The 21103-nt window shown below is 41.0% G+C and overlaps 1 protein-coding gene across 13 annotated transcripts in view; it reads right to left on the reverse strand.

Annotated features, from left to right (window-relative positions):
- Nucleotides 1-21103, reverse strand: part of TENM4 (teneurin transmembrane protein 4) — a 1435480-nt gene that overhangs the window by 155701 nt on the left and 1258676 nt on the right. For all 13 annotated transcript variants that reach the window (XR_004406800.2, XM_032990906.2, XM_032990916.2 and 10 more), the window contains 2 exons: nucleotides 5748-5849; nucleotides 1015-1209 (listed from right to left, as the gene is read on the reverse strand). Coding sequence is in view for 12 of the 13 variants with exons in the window: in XM_032990906.2 (XP_032846797.1) it covers nucleotides 1015-1209; nucleotides 5748-5849 (297 nt within the window). In the remaining variant the exon portion in view is untranslated. The remainder of the gene's footprint in view (nucleotides 1-1014; nucleotides 1210-5747; nucleotides 5850-21103) is intronic.

Genomic DNA, 21103 nt, shown 5'->3' on the forward strand with positions numbered 1-21103 from the left:
TTGAACATCTGAATCCAATTCAGCCTATTTTCATTGTCTGCAAAATAAAGCCACTTCAGATAAATCTTTATCCTGCATACATGAAGACCACCATAAATTACATCAAGCCATTGTGATTCTTATACATGTATCAAATGGATGTCTTAAATCCATCAGGTAGTACAGAGGCCTTACATATGTATTTGTAGAAGCATAATTTAAACATAATTATTTATCATGTCATCTGTATAGAATTTGGAAAATAGTTTTCAAAAATGTTGACCATTATTCTTTAGATCAGGCACTTTTGGATGTACTTTTATAACTGTCCGAAAGATCTGTACACTTAACAAAACCGTCCACTTTTTCGTTTAGCAATAAGAAGCAGTCACAGCCTTGGGAGGATAAAGGTTTATGGTTGCAGGTGACTTCCTATACAAAAACATTAAAGATAAGTGCTAAAAGGCACCATATTTCTGAGTCACAAATCTCAAAGTAAATGAAAAATGTCTGGGTGCTAATGTGAGAAAAAAGCTATGAAAGAGCCATTAAAATAATATCTGATTTTGAAGCAGAATTTAATTCAAGTCCTAAGCATTTCTAAGCTTTTAAAGCTGACAAGAATCAGGGACTTTGCCTCACACGCCACCATTTTGTGTACAACAAGCAACTGAAATCACTTGGCATAGTGTAGCAGAGAAGAAAGTACTGTAAAAGTAATTATACATTTAGATGTATAAATGGAAACGATGTTTTAATAAGAACATTTGAACATATGATTAGATGTTCTGGTCTTTCAACTAGATTTGTCTATCTGAAGCATTTGATGGCTTTTCATCCAATTACTGGACAAATATGATAGCTAACGACAAGTTATTACAACATATCATTTTTATGTTGCATCCATCTATTGTATCTCTAAGGTGCCTATTACTGTTCTGTTTAAGTGCCAAACCTATTCTGAATTGCCTCGATCCATGTAATTATGTAACGACAAGCAAAGCAAAAGGGTAGTTGAATATATCTCGCAAATACCTTCCTCACAGCTCTCGCCTTTGTATCCCGGGTTGCAGATACAGGTCCCCATGATGCACGTGCCATGGTTATTGCAGGAGACATCGATGCACTGGTTCGTCGGGACATCGCATTCCGCTCCTTTCCAGCCGCTATGGCACAAGCACCTCCCCTTCATGTACTGCCCATTTCCACTGCACAGCACGGGGCAGGACGCTGGGGACAGATAACAGAAATAACATTAAAACACAACTGTACGTGGCTCTTACTTCAAAACAGAGCATGAGAGTCCAGCATGGGATTTATGCTCTTCATACACAGTCTTCAGTGGGGTATGTTGCTCTTTTCTTTGCCGAAACCAATTATTTTACGGGGATGACACCCAGCTGTTAAGTGTATTATCCTATGACTGTTTAAAACAAAGTCCCAGGACTACTCTTGAGTTAAAATTATCTCCTTGCTTTGTGCCTCTGATACTTTTTTTCACTAACTAAACTCAGAATTTTCTTGTATTCTGACTTTTCAACGTATTGGTGTCCCCTTTCAGCAGCACCACCAACCTTAAATTACTTTACCACTACTCATGACCTGCTGCCAGACTCCATGCTTCCCTTGACACCACCTCTGCTGTGGACCTTGGCTGTAGACAAATCCCTCCCCTGTTTTTCTGCTGTAATTCTCAGCTTTATGGGTTTCAGTCACTTTGCTCAGAGTACAGAATGCCACACTGAGACTACTTCCCTCATTTATCTCATGTCATACCACCAGCTGAATCTCCAGCCCCCTTTTTTGGTAATCACCTCTGCTGGACTCCATTTGTCATCAGACACAATGTAAAACTGGCCTCTAGTCTTTCCAACCTCCCTGTAAGAAAAGTTCTCCAGATCTATCCTCTGATCTTTGTATCAGGTTACAAAGGATTTTTTAATTGTCCTTGTTTCCAGCAAAGTCAGCTGATTCTCAAGGCCAACGAGATACAGGATTTCTTCTCTGGGATAACAGGGAGAAGAGAAAGATGAAAAACTCAAGCTGTGGCATGATGGATCCCAGGATTAAGCATTTCCTGACCTAAATTTGGAAAATGTAAGGCAGAGTGGGATGAGATGAACTGAAGGGTACAGAGCAGGCTCTCCAAGGAAGGAGAGGGCATCAATGACCAGACCCAGACTCCATGACCAAAGCTTTGGTCATTTCTGCTCTCTAAGCTTCCTTCAGCTCCTCTCTGATGATGCCTTCTTCCCTTTCCATTTTCCACATCTGCCACCTGATGACCTTTTTGTCCTCTTTTCTGATTTTTCCAAGGAAGCTGTTTACTTCTATACCTCAGAAACAACAGCCTTCCCATGCTCGCTATCCCCTGAAACTTCTTCGTGCTTAAGCCCTGTTCTCTTCCATTTAATTTTGCAGAAACTCAGCTGCAAGGACATATATTCAACACAGACTTCTCTTGTTCACTGTTGCACAACATCCTTCGGTGAGAGCAGCTGGGCTTCTCACCTGCCCCTCAGAAAGGCAATTTATGAACATTTTTATGCAGGACAAACATGAAAGGAATATTCCAATCTGCTGATTAATTCAACTGCATTAGGCATGTGATGAATACAATGTACTACTTTTGCTTCGTTCCTTAACTCTGATTATACACGGGAAGAGGCATGAATATGGTTAAGGGAAACATTTCTCTCCTCCTCTTCCCATCTTTTCAGATAGTAATTGTACAATGTGCATCCTGTGTTGTTTCCATGTGTGCTTATAGACAAGTCGGTTTGAGTGTTACAGAATTACAGTAACGTCAATAAAATATAAAACACTGCCAGCTCTGACTGTTAAGCCAGTTTGATAAGCAGCGAACTGTATTTGCCTGACCAAGATAAAAGAGGTTCAGAAAAGAAAGGAAATTGGTAATTGTTATTACTAAGGTCCTCTCTGTTCACTTCAAAGGAAGCACACTCCAGTGGTGCGCTTAAGGAGCATCATTGGCAAGGAGATATCTACCAATACAATACGAGATATAAATTGTTTAAGATACACTGTGTTGTGTACAGGGTACATGTACAGAGTGAGCAAACTCACTCTGTAATTTCACTTTTCAGCTAGGCTGATGAAATTTTCCACCCCTCCTGTCTCAAATTTCAAATGCTCAGTAATGGAGCCTGTTCTTTCAAGGCACTGGAAGAGGATAGTCTGCAGCTCTTTTCAACAAGAAGAAAGAATAATTGCCTTTAACCACTGAGAGGTTGCTGAGAAAGCTTACATGTTTTCTGACAAGACAGCTGATCACTCAGTACAAGATCAGATAAATTACTGGCCATCTGCACTAAGGCTGGTACTCTACAGAACCCTATATGGAGAATATCTTCAGCATAACATGGAGAGTGGTATTGCAAATGTCAAGGCAATGGCAAGAACAGAACCTCCTGTGTAGCCTACCATAATGCATAAAGACAAAAGAGGTTTCTGTATTTTTTCCACTGCCACTTATGCAACTCTTTTCCATATATAATTATTGTTTGATCATTTAGATTCCAACAAACAAAGCCAAAATTATAGTAATTCTCTAGCGTGGTTATGGTAGCAACAACCCAAATGCATACCACTTTTCTTGTAAGGCTTAGCATCTGATAGTAAGATCATTCGTTTGTTTATTCTATACAGGACTTGAAACCACCATCTCCCATGTTCAAGCAGACCTTCAAAAGGCCCAGGAATACACCACTGCTGATTTGTTCTCATTTATTTGGTTTAAAATACTTGGTTAATAATACATTAATAATCAACCATTATTAAAAACAGAAGGGCTCCACAGTTTTCCACTCATTTGGACGGTGAATTACATGGCTGAATTGAAACAAATGAACACCCAGGATATCTATGACCCAGAAATCTTCAAGTGGGCAGAGACCTGCTTATTTAAGGATTACTGCTCAGTACAGGGACCAACGTACAGCTGCAGACGGATACTGTAGCAGCCTTACACATGCCACAGTTGCTGCCCTCAGAGGGATTTGTAGGTCAAAAGCAGCATCTTAGATTCCCCTGAAAACCAACAGGAAGCCAACGCTGGGGCCCTCGTATCTCACGCTCGTGGCAAGACGACCCGTTTAACAAGCCCACTAGGTGGAAATGCATACACAAATATCATTTTGATGCTCCAGGTATTAATCTGTCTTCCTAAAGGAGAAGAGTAACCTGTGATCTGAAGCCAGATGATTCTGAACCAAAAGATAGAGTTGAATAAAAGGTGTTCATATCAGCCAGAGTAAGCACTCTAGTGAAATGAGAGATACACATGTGGCTCAACTGAAGTGCCTGAGAAAGGTCAGTATATAACCCATGAAGGGAGGTAAGCTCCTCTGAATGTGCATCCAGAACAAAAGTTTAAAAATTCTGACTCACAGTGAAGGAGCATCTCCCTCTCCACTGACTCTACAGGGAGTCTTGCGGGGAACAAACCCTGAACTTCTGCCCCTACCTAAAGTTAGGAGGTGTGAGTAGGAACATGCTGTGGGAGATGGAAAAAACCCTCCTTTTGTCTCCAGCTCTACAGATCTGAGAAGGAGCTTGGAAATGCAAACCAAGTGTAACCTGAGTCAGCAAGAAGTTTGACATAACAGCTCTCAGGGATGCAGACTGCCACATCCATCTTACTGGGCTGTGAACTCTGAAACACCTCTGGGGTTTTAGCCTGGACCACACTGCTGCAGCAGAGAGCTCCCAGCCTGCGGGGTGTGCGGCCCTCCTTATCTCTTGGCTGGGTCATGGTGATGTGACCCAAGCTCAGCTGGAGGGGGAGAGGACATGGGGTTGGAAAGAGTTTAGCTTTCTCTTGGGAAGGAGCTGGCCTGCTTTCCAAAGAAGCAATGGGCTGGGGTGAAGGCCTGACCTGTTGCCTTAGAACAGCTCCTTGTGTGGGCACTAACTTTTTACACTACCTCCCTCCACATATTTATAAATCTGCACTTAGTTTGTTCGACTGTTTGAGCCAAAAAAGGCCTTGAAAAGGTTGATGCACAGCATTCTGGCATTTCCCACATGCAACATTTTGATTTCCGGGTCTGAAACATGTTCTCGCTGGAAGTACTTCAGTTTGTTTTTCAAATGTTTAAATAACCTAAAAATTTCAGGTCAAATGAAAATCCTTCCAAAACCATTTATTAAAATTACTTATCACTTGAGCAGAGAAATGTATTCCATTGTTTGCTGGGGTAAGCTTCTTTCTCAGTCATCTCAATGTTTTTCTTTTGGCCAGAGCATCCAGTTCTTCTTGCCATTACTCCACCCCGAGCCTTACTCTATCCCTGCCCCACTCCCCACAGCCAGGCTGTCAGCAATCACTGGAGCTCAGGCAGACTTTCAAGGCCTGCAGCAATGAGAACGGTACTTAAATTTTGTATAATCAGTGTCTTAAAGTATCATTATAGGGTCATGCCACACAATGATGGAGTGCTCTTCTAAACAAACAATAACGTCACATTTATAAATCACGTTTTCCGAAGTCACTTCCAGAAAGAAAATTCCCAATGTGACATTTTGCCTGTCCGTATGCAGCTAGAGGATTGTGCTGTTGCTGAGGTCACCGCAATCATGACTAGTAGCAAACAAATCCACAGGTCCAACATGTTTCCATTCTACTGCAGCGTCCGCAAGCTGGGTGAGGTGTATTTGGCAAAAGGCAAAGGTATGAATACAATTTCCACAAGAAAAATGTTAACCAAAGGGGAGAGGAGAAGAGTTAATCCAGTATAAATTCCTACCTCTGCCACAGTCAGGGCCCAGGAAACCAAGGAAACAATGGCAAGTTCCAGACACGCAGTCTCCATTCCCATAGCAATTACTGGGACAATTATCCACTGATTCTGCAAAACAAGAGAATTCAGATGCTCTTTTAGGCAAGAAAACACCTCTGAGTTTGAGAGGACTCTGGATGGCAGGACAGCTGAAACTTCAAAGCAATCACTGCAGTTGGGGCTGAAAGCATTAGTTTGAGCTCCACTAAAGAGCGCTCACCCTTTCACACCAACGGATGGTTCAACCGTAACACATTAGTGCAGAGCAACTGCAAATCCTGTGATTAAATCGCAGCTGCTCAGCACCCACCATGCTTTGTCCTCACCCAGTACCTGAAAACTTCCAAATGTCTTTTCTTCCTGCTTATATTTCCAACCATTTTCCCTCTGAATTTATTGGAGAGAAGCAATACACACCGTTCTCATGGCAGAAAATGTACCTTTGGTCCAATTTTGTTGACTCGGGTAAGTGAACCCGGGGCATTTATTTGTGCCAAACAGCTGAGCTACGAAAGAAATGCTCCTCCATGAAGTTACTGAACACAGGCCCTCAGTTCATCCTGTCTGCCTGTTGAAGGATTATTTCTAACCAGATGACTTCTTGTTTGTTCTGCAATATTATACAAACAGACCAAAGTGCTGGGGCTAATACTGTACCTTGGTGGAACAGGAATGGGACTATTCCACACGTTCTGTTTCTACTTTTCATCTTAAGTTCCCTGACTTTGGCAAAAACACTGGCTATTCATTTTTCAAGGGAAGTTAACAGGTAGGCAAAATGTTATCTAGCACTTTTATTCTGAAGACAGTTCAGAATATTGGGGCTAAAAATTACCTTTCATAAAAAAAGCCAAGCTGGTAAACATTACATATCAAAAAGAGAATGAAAATAATTTTATCTTCTTGACTAAACTGTAAGTGAAGAGTAAATGTGAGTGGGGCTTGGAAAGATGATGGAATACCATGTTTCATTCCACTCTATTATTTCACATTTTCTCTGAGGGAATTGCATATCGGATTAAAACTGGTTATGCATCTGTCATGGAGAGGGGTGGAAATCTCAGCCATGTGAGTAATGACGGTGCCTTCACAGACGTACTTCACGAGGCCTTGTGGTAGCGAAGATATTTGTGAACTTCCTATTGGTGCAAGTGAAGAGAAAGAGCTGCAGCAGAGATGCGCAGATCAGTTTCTAATCACAAATGAAAGGAAGCCTGTTTCTGGATGGGTGTTCTCCAAACAACAGAGGTTTATGAAGGACATTTTAAAGGACATGGCGTAATTTAATCATTCAGATAGGGCAACAGCAATTTTAAGTAATAAAAACAGTTTTAAGCATTTATGCTTTAAGTCTTGGCATCAGACATCTCATAATCAGATAGCTCCATGCAGCAAAGTAGGTACAAGGAGGTGCTGTCAGTTTTCTAACACTTAAGCTCTATAGTTAAGCAGATATTCACTTTATGGTGTATGGAAATACAGTCATAGCATGTAGTCAACACTTTAGGCTTGATCTGCCATCTTTATTCCAATCAAATATCAGCCATGCTATTATTAGCCCATCTGTACATAATCTTCAGAACTTTGTCTTGTTTCCATTTCACTGCGAAAACAAAAATAATTTTGCTTTATGCATTTTTCTCTACGAGTTTTTTAAACAATGTTTATATCCTTCCTGTCTCTAAGAAATATATGCAGAAATTTTGAAATAAAAGGTGATTTATTTATCCACATACACGTACTTACACATATGAAGAACATAAGGAATATGAGTATTGTGAAACAAGATACTGAGATGGGCAAGGAGATTTAACAGCTCCTGTTGCTGAAAGGGTCAGTCCTTTTTCCCTGATCTCTCATCCTAGGTACAAGTCAAAGCTCTCTCTTCTTGTGCTGGTTCTGGCACGTGTCAGACCCTTAAATGAGTTGGTTAAGCTCAGAAGGTGGCAAAAATATTAATGCAGCAGAGAAAAAAATAAGTGAACTGTTTTCTTCTGCCCCAAAACTGGGAGCAGGTGTAGGGAGACGTCTCATGAAACCTCATCATCACACTGTCATTCTGGGTTGGGGTCTGCAAGCTGTAGCAATACTGCGCAGAGGTTACATGTGCCTGACCTTTGAAGTCCATGGGAATACCTGTGTCAGTGCTTGATGCAGGACAGACTCCCAGTGTTATGACAACATCTATGGTATATTGAAAACCTTTTCAAAAATTTTTTTCAAGCTTTTGTTTTAAAGGACTAAATGGAGTCCTTGAAAAGGAGTAGAATATTCATACAAGTTTCTTGGTATGTTTATGTAATATAATAAATAATACTGATGCACAATAATAAAAAGTCAAAGCAACATCTAAAAAGCAACATAGCATCAGGCAGGGCAGCTGTTCCAAAGTGTAACAATGCACTGCATCAGCTAAAGGGTAATCTTTGTTACTGAAAATAATATTTCACATTTATAGTGTGGCTCAGCTGATGTACTTGTGACGCCTGGGACAAGACAGGCAGTACCCAGTACTTCAATCAGATGTCTACTGTAGGTTAAACCGAATTACTCTTGTCCACTATAGTGACTATGTAGAATGAGATCTAGAAGTTCAGAGCGACCACTGAAATGCAGCATATCTGTGTTTAGGTAACCAAAATTTCCTGAGTCTTGGGGTGAATCCATTTAATGAACTTTACTCCAGTAGTGCTTCCTTTCCTCCTCTGACTAGTTCAGACATAGATATTGTCATATGACACCTCTAATTATTCAGATCCCATCCACAGTGACCAACACTCACACATGTCAAAAAGATATTCACGTATATTTTGTGGTTTGTCCACTGATCTGGCATTTTACTTTACAAAAATGCAGTGATATGCACAAAATATCACTTCATATACCTCAATCCTTGATTTCCCAGACTACTCTTTGTAAGTGTGCCCTAACTGCATCATACCATACTGTGGCCAACACAAACTGAATTAAAAAATAGGCGAATGAAACCCATCGTACCTTCTTCACTGAAGCACCTCAGTAACTCATAATTGTGGCCTGAATAGCCTGTATTATTAATAGAGTAGGCTCTTAAAAATCCCTTCATCCTACTTCACTGCTTTCTCTGATGCTCCTTGTTTTTCTAATACAGCCAAAAGTAACATTTTACAGTAGTTCACTTTACCCTGGAATAACCTGCTTGATAGAGATGAGATGAAGTGAAAAGAAACTCTTCCCCCCCAGTGTCTGGTGCCACTTAGCATTTTTTAGCAGTTAAGGAAACAAACTTGCCTGGTGTGACTCAGGGCAATTAAGGTCTCTACACACTCCCAGAAGTTCTTCACTACTGAGAATCAACTCTGAAAAGCGATGAAGATTCATGCAGTGCATCTTTGTCTCAAAGCCGCTCCCAAACAGCTCAAAAAGTAGTTCCATACAGGAAGTGTTAAATGAACCTGATTTTTTCTCATGAACTCCAGAGCTAATGAGAACAAGGCTTGCAACTTCGGCTGTGAGCAACAAGTCTTAGAGTTGTGTGTGCAAATACTGAGCACGGTCCTATTTATATTCTTAGGTACAATCACAAACTGGAATGCTTTTTACTTTGAAGACTGCAGGCATTAGCAAGTCATACTCACTTAAGAATTCCCATAAAAACCTCTGTCTTCACCTCAGTACTGTATTTTGTTTCAGTGGACTGCACCAGCTGGACAGCTGAACTGATTTTCTGGTCCTTCTAAAATGTACACATAACATGTATGCACACATACATGCATGCTGCTCTAACACCTACACTTCAAACTAAACAGGAGGAGGTGGATGATTTGGCATAAGAAATTAGGGAGTCATGATGGGGAACCCTAGAGAGAGCAAAAAATCAAATGGATACATTTTCAGAAGCTAGAATTTAGCCAAATTATTATTCAATGGGGCTTAGATGATCGAAGAGAGCAAACTCCAATATTCAAGGAGCCCCTAAATTAGTGGCACAAAGCAACTGCTTTGCCAACTACAAAGGTGGCACCTACAGAGGTGTCAAACTGTCACTCAATAAATAAAACAATGTCACTGCAGTTATGGCTAGGTTCTAGCCTCTATTCTACAGCTTATTCTGTAAGCTGTTTGCATAATTATAAGGATCTTTTCCAATATATACAGAATTCCATATGGTGTTTTATGACTAATGCCATGGGAACTACTTTAGAGAACCATGACAATGTTTTGTTTTGTTTTATTTTATTTAATTGTTAAAGTTCACCATGAGACCACGGACAATGCTTTTTTAGAAATAGATGTATGCTCTCTTGTTTTCAGTCTGGCTCCCACAGCTTTCTCTTGGCTTTCAAATCTCTGATCTGACTGACACCAGCGGTAATTGCAAAGACGGTTAACTGGAGGGTCAGCCAATGGATGATGGCATGGTACTTTCATATGGTTTTGCTATCGTGTCCAAAGAGAACATGGAAAATGCAGCTCTCATGCCACATTTCAACAACCAACAGCAGCAGGAGCAAACCTCCTGAGAGCAGACAACTCACACTGGGGACAGACCAGCAAAACTTAAGGTGGTGTGGCTTCTAATGGGGACTGCAGAAGCTTGCATATGGAAGTAATTGTCCTGCCAGCTTCAAAATCTAATTAGCAACTGAAAACCCAAGTCCTTCCCTGAATAAATATTGTAAACATTGTTGTCGTTTGAGCCTACTCAGCAGCTAAATGCCAGCAGTCGCTCACCCGCCCTCCCCCCACTTGGGAATGGGGAGGGAATCGGAGGGGCAAAGGGAGACTCACGGGTTGAGATAAAAACAGTTTAATAATAGTAACAGAATAATACACTGACACCAGTACCGACAGGTAATGTACAATACAGCTGCTCACCTCCCACCTGCTCCCAACCAGTGATCCGGAACACAAAGGCCCCACAGCAACACCCCCAGAAGTGAGAGCCCCTCCCAGCCCTCTGCTGCCTTTATATAGTGAGAAAATGTCACATGACATGGACTATCGGCCAATCGGGGCCCAGCCCTCCAGCTGTGCTCCCCCCGCCCCCGCACACAGGTGAGGGCACTGGGACCTGGGGAGCCCCTGGGGTCTCAGGGTGCTGCAGCTCCTCCCGCTGCCAGACCAACGGGACCTCTAGGCCAGCACCAACCAGGACAAACATCCAGATCTCCTCTGAGAGAAGGAATAAATGACATAATGACACACACAGTCTTCAGATTCACACTGTCTCATTTTAGAGAATGGTACAGAAATGCTTTGTCTGAGGCAGCAGGTATTCCCTATCCCAGTCCAGCCTAATTCACTCAGGAAAAGAAGGATGTACAAAAGTGCTTCTAGATTCATAAAAATGAGAGATGAGAAACATTGATTAAGTGTGAAAGTCTAGACTTCTCCAAGAGCAAAACTCTTCTTCTGAAGTATTCATTAAGGTCCTTCCTGCTCAATAGCTTTAATTATCAAAGCAGAGAAAGAAACAGGAGCAAACCTTAGCTTTACTTCATGTACCACATTGACTTACAGCTGCTGGGAATACTTTGGGATTTTTACAATTTGTTTCAGAGGACCTTCTTCTAGTATGACTAATCTCACAGCTAGTAGATTTTGAGGGAAACTTGGCTGAAACCTTTATCTCATTGCTTGCTTTCCCACTGCAATCACTCCTTACCCCCAGAGAAGCTATAAACTGGCATGATCCTGCCCATACACATCATCAGACTTTACACTAGACTATCTTTCATTTAGGGATATCACCGAGTTCAATAGGAAATTGCTAATTGTTACCATTCTTATTTTTTTAGGCTGGTAATCTGAGGCATAGACAAATACACTGTTTGCTTCATATCATGAACTGACTCATGTGACAGCAACAAAGCTCCCAGGCTAATGGTCTGCTCAGGGGACCATTTGCTGCTGACAAAAACCCCCGTGAAAGCCAACTGTATAGTGGTGAGCTCTATAAAGATCTGTCAGCCTGGCTTACAATTACCTACATGAATTACTTTTATCCAGATGAAATACAGTAAACATATTAAGGAGGCAGACAAATTGTTAGACTCTTGATGGACTTCTCTTTTATATACTCACCATGTTTGCTGGTCAGCGGTATAGCCACTTTATCAGTATTTCCGCCTTATTTATTTACTATGCAACATACAACTTAATAGCTTGTTTCTATATATTTGGGCCAGAGGCCAAGGCAGATGTTTGCCTGACACCAAATCCTATTAAAGGCTGCAGTAACATAATTGTGTGTTAAAGATAAATATTTTATAGCCTACACTTGCCACCAAGCATCATCATTCCCTAGGCAGTTAGAGGCAACTATCTACTGGCAAAGAAAAAATAGTTATCTAGCTGGCAACTGAAGGCAGTAGCTTTCCTGGGAGTTAATAAGCATCGGGACTGCTTTCTAAGAACTGATTAAATGTCATTCAGTGCTGTGTGGATGTATGAATTCAAACGTAACTATCTCATTCGATAACCTCAAAGATATGTTCCGGAGCTGGCAGTGTTTGGTGTCAGAAACGTGTAGGAATAGCATGGTGGTAGAATAATTATACTTCAATGAATCAATGCTAATCTCAGTTTCTGGAATGAAGGTTCAAAGAAAGTGAAATTTGTTTTAGCAATAAGAATATTAAATGTTAGAAGTGAGATGCAAAGAAAAACACAGGGGTTTTTTTAGGTAACCTCACTGCTTGGCCTCTTCAACTAGTAGTCTGCTCCACCTCTACACAAGAAATGGCCTCAGAATCTTTTGCTCTGTGCTGGTGAGAAGATATATGAAGCTGCTGAGCCTGAAGTAAATTGCCATATCTTCCAATCTAGCAACCCAGGGAGATGCAGTATATATACTGACTGGCATAATAAAAGTTTCTACCCTTTCCTTATAAATGTCAGCCCTCTATACACACAGATGCTTTAATTAAAAAAAAAAAAAAATTACTGGAGGTAAAACAAATATTTAGAGAATTGTTTACTGTATCAAATAAATACACAGATTTATTGTCACACAGAAAGAAATTGTTCCTGACTGCCCACTGACTTATTTTCTGCCTAGTCACGTTCCTCTGGCTAAAGAAGACACTTTGCTGCAAGGGAGGGAGCGCACACGGAGCAGGGCAGCAGGTAGGTATATTCCATATCTAACCTTGAAATCCACTGTGTGAGCCACATCAATGCAAAAGGGCCATGAGGAGTGCACAGCATCCCTCTCACACTACAATGAATTACATCCCATGGGAGGGTGAAGGGACACCACATTATTTCTCCTTATTCTCTGATGCTGCACCAGAGCAACCTTAGCAAGCCACATACTCTTCCTTCTAGACCTGATTGTCCAGGATGAAGCTGTCACCTACAAGCTCATTGCAATAACATATCTCTTTCACAAAAATGCTCCCTGTCACTGCCCCGACTACGTTAGCAATAATTTTAATAGGAAGTCAGGCAGTATAACACGAAAGGCAAAGAAGATTCTGAAGCTCTGTGAACACATTTAATTTACTTCCCAGTTGCAGAGCTTTCAGTCTTCTTTATTTTTCAAAGAAATGATGATACTTGATTGAATTTCACTGCAGGGTAGGTTGGATTCTAAGCCTAGAGAACTGTCACCTGCCCTTGTAATTGTGATAACAATGCCAAGGGAGATGTGGAGGTGAGAGGGGATAAAACAGGTTTCAGATACCTCAAAACATCTGACTTGACATTATGAGTCAAAAAAAAAAAAAAAAAAAAAGGGGAAAAAAACCTCACCCTGGAAACAAAGGAAATGTGAAAATGTTGGATCTGGCATTCTCTTGCTCCTCCTCTTCATTCCCCAGCTGAATTTTGAAAGGACTGATTCCTTCCTATGGTACATCCTCACCTGCTGAGATTTCGATTTTTCTGCTTCATTTGTGTTTTATAAGACTTTTACATTTCTAGCTCAAGTAATCCACACCTGGCAGCCAGAGATGTGAAAGTCTTGACAGCATCATGGAAACTCAGTCATTATTTCTGAGTGCTCTTTCACAGTTTCTTCTTCTGTAGGGCACCTAGTGTAATGCTGATACTGCTAATGCCACTTGATGTTGTGCCAGATTTTGATTTTTTTTTTCTTTTTCTGAAGGCTGGGAGGTCTGTTTTAATTAAAGATGCATGCATATAACCCTGTTTTGCTCTCATATCCCAATGGAACTCTAACCTTCACATGCAGGTAAAAGGATGATAAATTAGGAAAAGGGGAATAGGCAGGCAGTCCTTTAAACAACTCCTTAAATCACTCCCAATTCTGGAAAGTCAGAGTCAAGTACAGTAATCACAGTATCCAATTGCACGTTATTCTTCCCCCACTCTTTTTCTGTAAGAACTTTTTTTAAAAAAAGCCATTTGCAATGGCAGATACTCCATATCTCCATCAGTGTACTGACAGCAAATACCTGCTCCCGCCAGCAGTGACTCTGGAGGCTGGGCCATTTTAAAAGGTGATGGTGAAGCACAAAATGTTTGGCATTCAGGACCGGTTTGCGTTGCTTATTGAAACCATCAAAGGCTGCCGAGTTTGCCAAATTTGACAGTACATCATGTGAGCACATTTTCCCTTGAGATGTCTGTACTTTTGCTGCTAAGACTGGCTTGAGATATCTGTCCAGGTACTCGAATGGCTCTCACCACAGTAATGTCAATCTTTCTCATAACATTTCAAGTACATTTGACTCCAGGCCCAGCTGGAAATACTACAAAAACAGCTTTTTTGTGCACTGTTTTTGAACTTCTGTTCTGCAGAAACAGGGACCAAGTGGGAATAGTTTGGGGAGTAAATAAAGAAAAGAACAAGCCCAACCATTTCAGAAGCCTATGCCACATTTGGTCTGAATTTGGTTCACCCTTTGAGAGAGTGCTTTATCTCACTGATTCATTCCTTTCTCTGACTGCTTTCTTTTTAAGAAGAAATCTTGCCAGTGCAGAATGCCTTATAATCTAAAGCTATCAGATGGTTGAAAGCATAAGGTGTAATGGGATTTCAAAAGCACTCGGGCACTGGTCTATGTATACTACCATTTAAGTTAATGGTAAAATCTCCTTTGACTTCACCAACTTTAAAAAAATCCTGCTAATGTATTTCTGCTGTTCATAGGGATATACAGGGAACACTGTTTTCTTCCGTGAGAATGTGAGCAATGCTAAAAGCATGAAAGAGTCTATGAAATACAGTTCTTAAGGAATCGTACATTGACCATCTGAAAAAACCTTCTGTTCTAAAGCGCTTGAAATGTGATCACAGGTTAGAAGTTAGCTGGCAAAAAAAAAATCAGTGAATGTTTTTAAACAAAAAACTGGCTGTTGAGCCCAACTTCTTCCTTCTACAATGCTGCTTCTAAGCACAATAACACTTTAATCCCATACTTGTAACATACATATGACAAGGCTGTGGAGATCTAGAAAGACACCTTGCAAACATTTCTTTTCTTCCTAGTTTTCCTTTTTTGCAGCTGGAATATTTTTAAACCTGTATTTTGCTCCAGTAAATGAAACTCTCATATCTTCAATTTGCCCAAGGGATTGCAAAGAATTTTTTTTGTTCCTTCCCACTCTCACAAATTGTTGCAAACTAATACAGGAAACAACAATTATTCAGCCTTCAGGGTTCAACTTCTGGAGCTGCACTTGCAAGCGGGAAGTTACTTCACGTTCAGTACATTACAGTTTCTGCTCCTGTAGCTCAGGGCAAGGCTAAAGCTGGCCTTGAGTTTCATTTTAAATGATGTTGTAAGTTTGTGCATTCTAGAGGAAAAAAAAAGCAAACCCTTCTTGCACACACACCCACAGAGGACCTCAAATGTGGTCTCATTTAGTGAAGCAAATGCCATGAAACCTCGGAAATGTTATAATTTTGGGTTCATTCACGATTAAATTTCATTTTACAGAAAGTCTTTTGTAAATATATCCAGCCCGATGAATAAGGATGTTCTAGCTGGAATGACTGACATCTGAGGTTCAGTTAGGTAGATGCCTGGTGCTAGGGACACACTCTCAAGTATGATGTCTAGTCTCCAGCCACTGTTACAGAAGGGACTGAGTCTCCTCTACTTTTTATGTCAGATCTTCCCCCCTGTAGAGTTGCCCTCGGTTCCCCGGGGCATCTCAAGTGCCACAAGATGGCTGTGCTCAGGTGACTGCCTTGAGGTCTCAGTGGTTTTCGATCAGGGGCAGAGAAAAAGCACAACTCATGTCTCCATTTCTGCCTCTAGCAGACTCGCTGCACAAATCTGGTCAAATCACGTTCCTTCTCAGAGCCTCCAGCAAGCCCTCTAGAAATCGGTTTAACATAATTTATGTAACTCTTTTTCTGAGACTGTTGTAGCACTTAGATAAAGAAAGGAGTCACACATCCAATACACAGACCAGGTGTTACTTAAAAAGTCAACATATGCCAGGAGTTACTGTAGAGACTATGTCCTTCTCTTCCCACTCAGCCCTGGTGCAAAAGGAGAGATTGGTCTGGTAACTCCTGAGGTGCTGACATTGTTGGCTTCTTTTCCCTTTTGTGGTCAGGTAAATGCATGCAAGTACATACATTTTAATGCAGCCTTTGGAAAATTAAGTCTTAAAATTAAGTCTTACTTCTAATACAGAAAGGGTTCTCCTTTTGTTTGCCAAAGTAGACGAGTAACTCCCACCACCTTATTTCTGTGCTTTAGCAGGGGAGCATTCATGGAAAGAAAAGTCTGCACAGAGCTGTTCGAGCAGCTCGGTAATACGACACAGGAATAAAACAAGCTGTGCTTACATTAGCCTGCAGTCTGGGATGCATGGAAAGAGCTATATACAAAAGTGTAAAAACGAAAACCATATGCACTGTTTTACACATTTCTCCAGAAAGCCTCAGATAGCACTATGTGCCGTGTTATTAAGGCAGAATTCTGCTGTTCTGAAAAAAATTGAACTGAAAAAAAGGGACGGAAATAACAGAAAGAAAGAAAAAGGCTTTAACTTCAGTATTAAATAAACCTTTTCTTGACCCTAAAACTAAAGTAATTACACCAATCAATAAACCTTTTGTACAAGCTCTGTCAGATCAAGAGAACTTGCCTGCCTGCAAACAGCACAGTGACAAGCAAGTTCAAGGCTACCAGCCCATGTAAGTACAGATGTAGGCAAAGGTTTTCAAAAAGACAAATGTACCTTAATTTTTCTACCACTCTAAAGTATGATTAAAACTAGACAAAATCTGGATCATTAAAGACAATCAGACATCTAACTTCTACTGAGATTAATACTTATTGGCATCCAAGCAATCTTTACAAACATGGCTTAATTTATTTTGTTTAACAATATAAATGAAAATATGTGTCTGCTTGTGTATTTTTCCCACCCAGATTATCACTTGTAATCATAAGATCTATTGAAAGAGGAGTGTATATATACAAACCAAAATAATAATAATAAAGAAAAAAAACCTCCAAGAAAAAACTCAAGTGTAACATTAAATTATTCCATCTCTGCTTTAAAGCTAAGCTAGCTTTAGATGCTGTAATTTTCTACTGCTACCTTTTACTCACAGAGCATCAATGAAGAGATACATTTTGTAGGGAAAGAGCAGCTGTGGAAGTTTTTACAGCCAAGTGTCTGACCTTTACAGGCTTCCTCTTATTTAATTATCTTTGAGATGTGTCCCTAATTTCCCCTTTACTGAAGATGCCTTATGTCTTCAAAAGAAAAATCCTGAAATAATAATTTTGCCTGCCATTATGGCTTGGGAAGCAGGGTTATTATGTAAGAATTGTTTCAGACACTTGCAGAGAGAAAAAAGGTCATCACAAATAACATCTAGATTTGAAAGAATTGGTCTGACTTCACGTTTCTTAGAAGTGCTGCAGCTCCAGCAGAAGCAGGCAGAAAGCTCCAGGTAGCATTTAGGGAACGGTGTGCCATAGGATCATGTGCAAACATTACTGACTGAAGCTGAAGGGGATTTAAGAACTGGAAGCAATGCTTGATCTGTTAAGAGTCATACAAAAAGGCAAACAGGGAGATAAACTCCAACACCGGGACATGCTCATCCCCTTGGCTCACTTTGCTGGGAAATGAGACTGTTCATCAATTTTGGGGAAAAAGGGAAAAAAGATTAATGGGGGTACTGATAAACCTATCGTTGACTTCTAGCTGCTGAAGTTTTAAGGGCTGTATCATTATCCATCTAAAAACATCAACACTGTTTTACTGAGAACAGCAAACAGAAAACCTCTGGGCATGGGGAGTGCAAACTAATGTGAAAAATTTCACCTCCACACAGCCCTCCTTCCATTTCCAGATCCAGGCTCAGGCTGTGTTTGTTTTTTATGAAGACTTATAAAGCAAACAGATTAGATTTACACATAGGCTGGATGAAAAAGTGAAATCTCACCAAGCACGCTACTACACCTGCTTGGAGGGGAATTCTTGCAGCTCATAGAAAGCTCAGACAGAAGGAGGTCACCCCACATTTCTGGCTCTCTGGGTGATACCTGACCTATCAGGCTGGGCTGGGTTTGGCTGCAATGGAGACGGCAACCTCATCCTTCTGCATGGATTAAATCAATTCTCACCAAAGGACTTTAAGTCCTGTGGCCAGCTGGATGTTTAGTGGAAGACATCTTGCAGTGCTGCAGCATAGCCTGAACCTACTCTGTGGATAAGGGGAAGTTTTCAATCAAGCAGACCTGTCAGCCTAACATCATTCATGAGACAAAATTCACAAGGGAAAAAAACCTAACACAACCTGGCAGGGACTCATAAATGACCTTTCTGCCTCCTACCTGAATTGAGTGACTGTATCTTTTCTAAATACTACCTGACTGAGACCTACAAGCTTTACCACACTCAGAGAAGCTAGGTAAGAGCTGAAAGCAGGAAACAAAGCATCTAAAAAGGGGTGGTGGTAACAAGAGAGTAATCAAAAAAGGCACTGACCAGCTGATAGAGCATCTGTCAAACAAAGGCTTGTAATGGGGCACGCAGAGCTGAAGGCAAAAAACTATTTGCAGAGCATGCAAAGCTCTGCTGTTATTTTGCAGGAGGGAGATCAATAACGTCAAAAATGCAGTGATTTTCCTCCCTGCCATGATTCTCATATGCCACCATATTTCTTTTTCTGTGCAGAGCAAGAAAAGAGTTGTGAGCCTGGGAAGGAACAGGCTACTAATTATTGGTAGAGGGTTACCACAAGGTGGAAGTGCTCAGAAGTCCCTCTGTGAAACAGGGGAAGGGCTAAGATGACCATACCCATGCAATAGGGGAGAACAACACTTGTAGTAACTGAGCACTTCCATGGAGCAGCTGGAGTCTCACTAACAGCTAAAGGGTCCTGATTCAGCTGAGTACTTGCTAAACTTTCAGCCTCTCTTGCTGGATACAGCCTAAGGAGAAGTTCAGAGCAGGGTAGCTGGGACAATAAAATCACCCTTCCTCAGTCTGAGTCCTGAAGATCTAATCGTACATGGGGGAGTTTTAAGTCGAGTAACTCAGGCATTAAGGAGCTAAAAGAAAGTGTAAGCCAGAACAGATCACAGCCCATGTTAGTCTGCGCAGTCCCCTGACTCCTCAATATTTACACAAAACCAATTTAGATTTTTCCAGGCATTAGCAAAGCAACTGTAAATAATGTGAATGGCTTTGAGACTGTAAGTGGATCACACTTATGCATCCCTTCTGAATTGGAAATTAATGGAGTTTAAGTTAACCTACACATAGGCAGCAAAAATAAGGGAAACAAATCTGAGTTACCCAAGCTCTTCCTTTTCCTTTCGCTAAGATCAAGTTAAACACAAAGGCATTTTCACTCAGAGCTAAGGAAGAGTCGTTCGTGTCACCTCTCACACAAGGAGGGTTCCCAGTCCCATGCATGCCTCTGTGCCCTGTAATTTCTTCTCTTAAGTCCTACTCACATTCCTACTGTGAAGTGCTCCTCTGTCGATATCCTTCTTGTGTGTGAACTGCTGTCCTAGGGACTGTATGGGGGGGGTTATTTTAGGCTACTGCAGGAAGGGAGCTTGTCTTTTGTTGTATATTGCAAAGTTGTGTGTGTGCTGGCAGGCCCTTATAAATAACACCACTAGTTTGCTTTGCACTTTGATGGAGGAAAGTACTTAGAGTAGTTTTCTTTATGGATAGTAGAGGGGGCAGGAGGAACAATGGTCCTTTTCTTAAATTTAAGCGTTGTCTCTTGCAGAAGATAAAAGTGAGATAGAACCTTGCATCCTATCACGGGTGTTCTACATGTGTTTCCTGTTGCTTGTTGGGTGACATGCTGGTAAACAGAGATGCTCTCCTCCCACAGACACCTGATTTTGCTTTTCCATTTGATTTCTCAGTGGCCCTGCACAGTCGAGCTTTCCTGAGCGCAGCAGCAGCAGCTGCTGGAAGACACTTTCTCTCTGACTCCATAGATGCTGTTTTCAGGCTCTCAGATGTTTCTTGCTTCTACTGAGCAGATTTTTGGCCAACATCTCTGTCTCAGATGAGCTGATTCCAGCTGATTCCTTAGCCTACTATTTTGCTCCACTTATACAAGATTGCTCTGAATAAATCACCACTATCAGGCAGAGGTGAACCCACAAGGTGCTTTTCAAAGAAGTGTTTCTATTAGAAATTTCAGAAAGTGCCACCAATGTCATTTACAAAAAGGTTAATGTATTATTGAGAGACCTTGATTGTCCATTCCTTTATAGTATTTTGCATTGTAATTCACAGGAATGGGATATAAAAATGCTATTAAAAGCTGAAAACTTTCCCAGAATAATCTTTTTTTCCCTCCACCTGAATTGCCTGTATTATGCAGAAGTAGAAGCTCTGACAGGCATTATGATGCTGTGTTCTCACCAGGCTTACGTGTGGTGGCATGTAGCAGGCACACATTTTGAAACCACCTAAAGCTTTAGTGATGATGATTCCACATCCTTTTAGAAAACAGGCTAAACTGCCATCTCCTGCCCTCAAAATCAGTGCTAATGTTCCTGAGTGGATTTAGTTATAGCTACATTGGATTCCAACACTGGATGATGGACAGCCTTACCATTTATGAAATTAACTCTGTGTTATCAAACTGGGAATACAGATGCTTTTTTTCCATTTTTCTCCAGTTTTCTCTAGAATAATGGAGGCCAAATCGTTCCAGTCAAGCACTGCACAGTAATTGCAGTTGGTATTGTCATCCAGAGCCTGCAATGATTTTACTGGGTCTGAACAGTTCAGTCTGTTGGAACATAGCAGATATACTCGGAAAATCAGCACCCTTTCCATTCAACATTTTTATTGCTGAAGTAAAAGCTACGGTTCTTTACTCAGGTGAGTCCTCACTCACAGGTGAGGTTTGCCTGAAG

Source organism: Tyto alba, unplaced genomic scaffold (assembly GCF_018691265.1).
Source record: "Tyto alba isolate M040663 unplaced genomic scaffold, T.alba_DEE_v4.0 Super-Scaffold_2, whole genome shotgun sequence".
Taxonomy (NCBI): domain Eukaryota; kingdom Metazoa; phylum Chordata; class Aves; order Strigiformes; family Tytonidae; genus Tyto; species Tyto alba.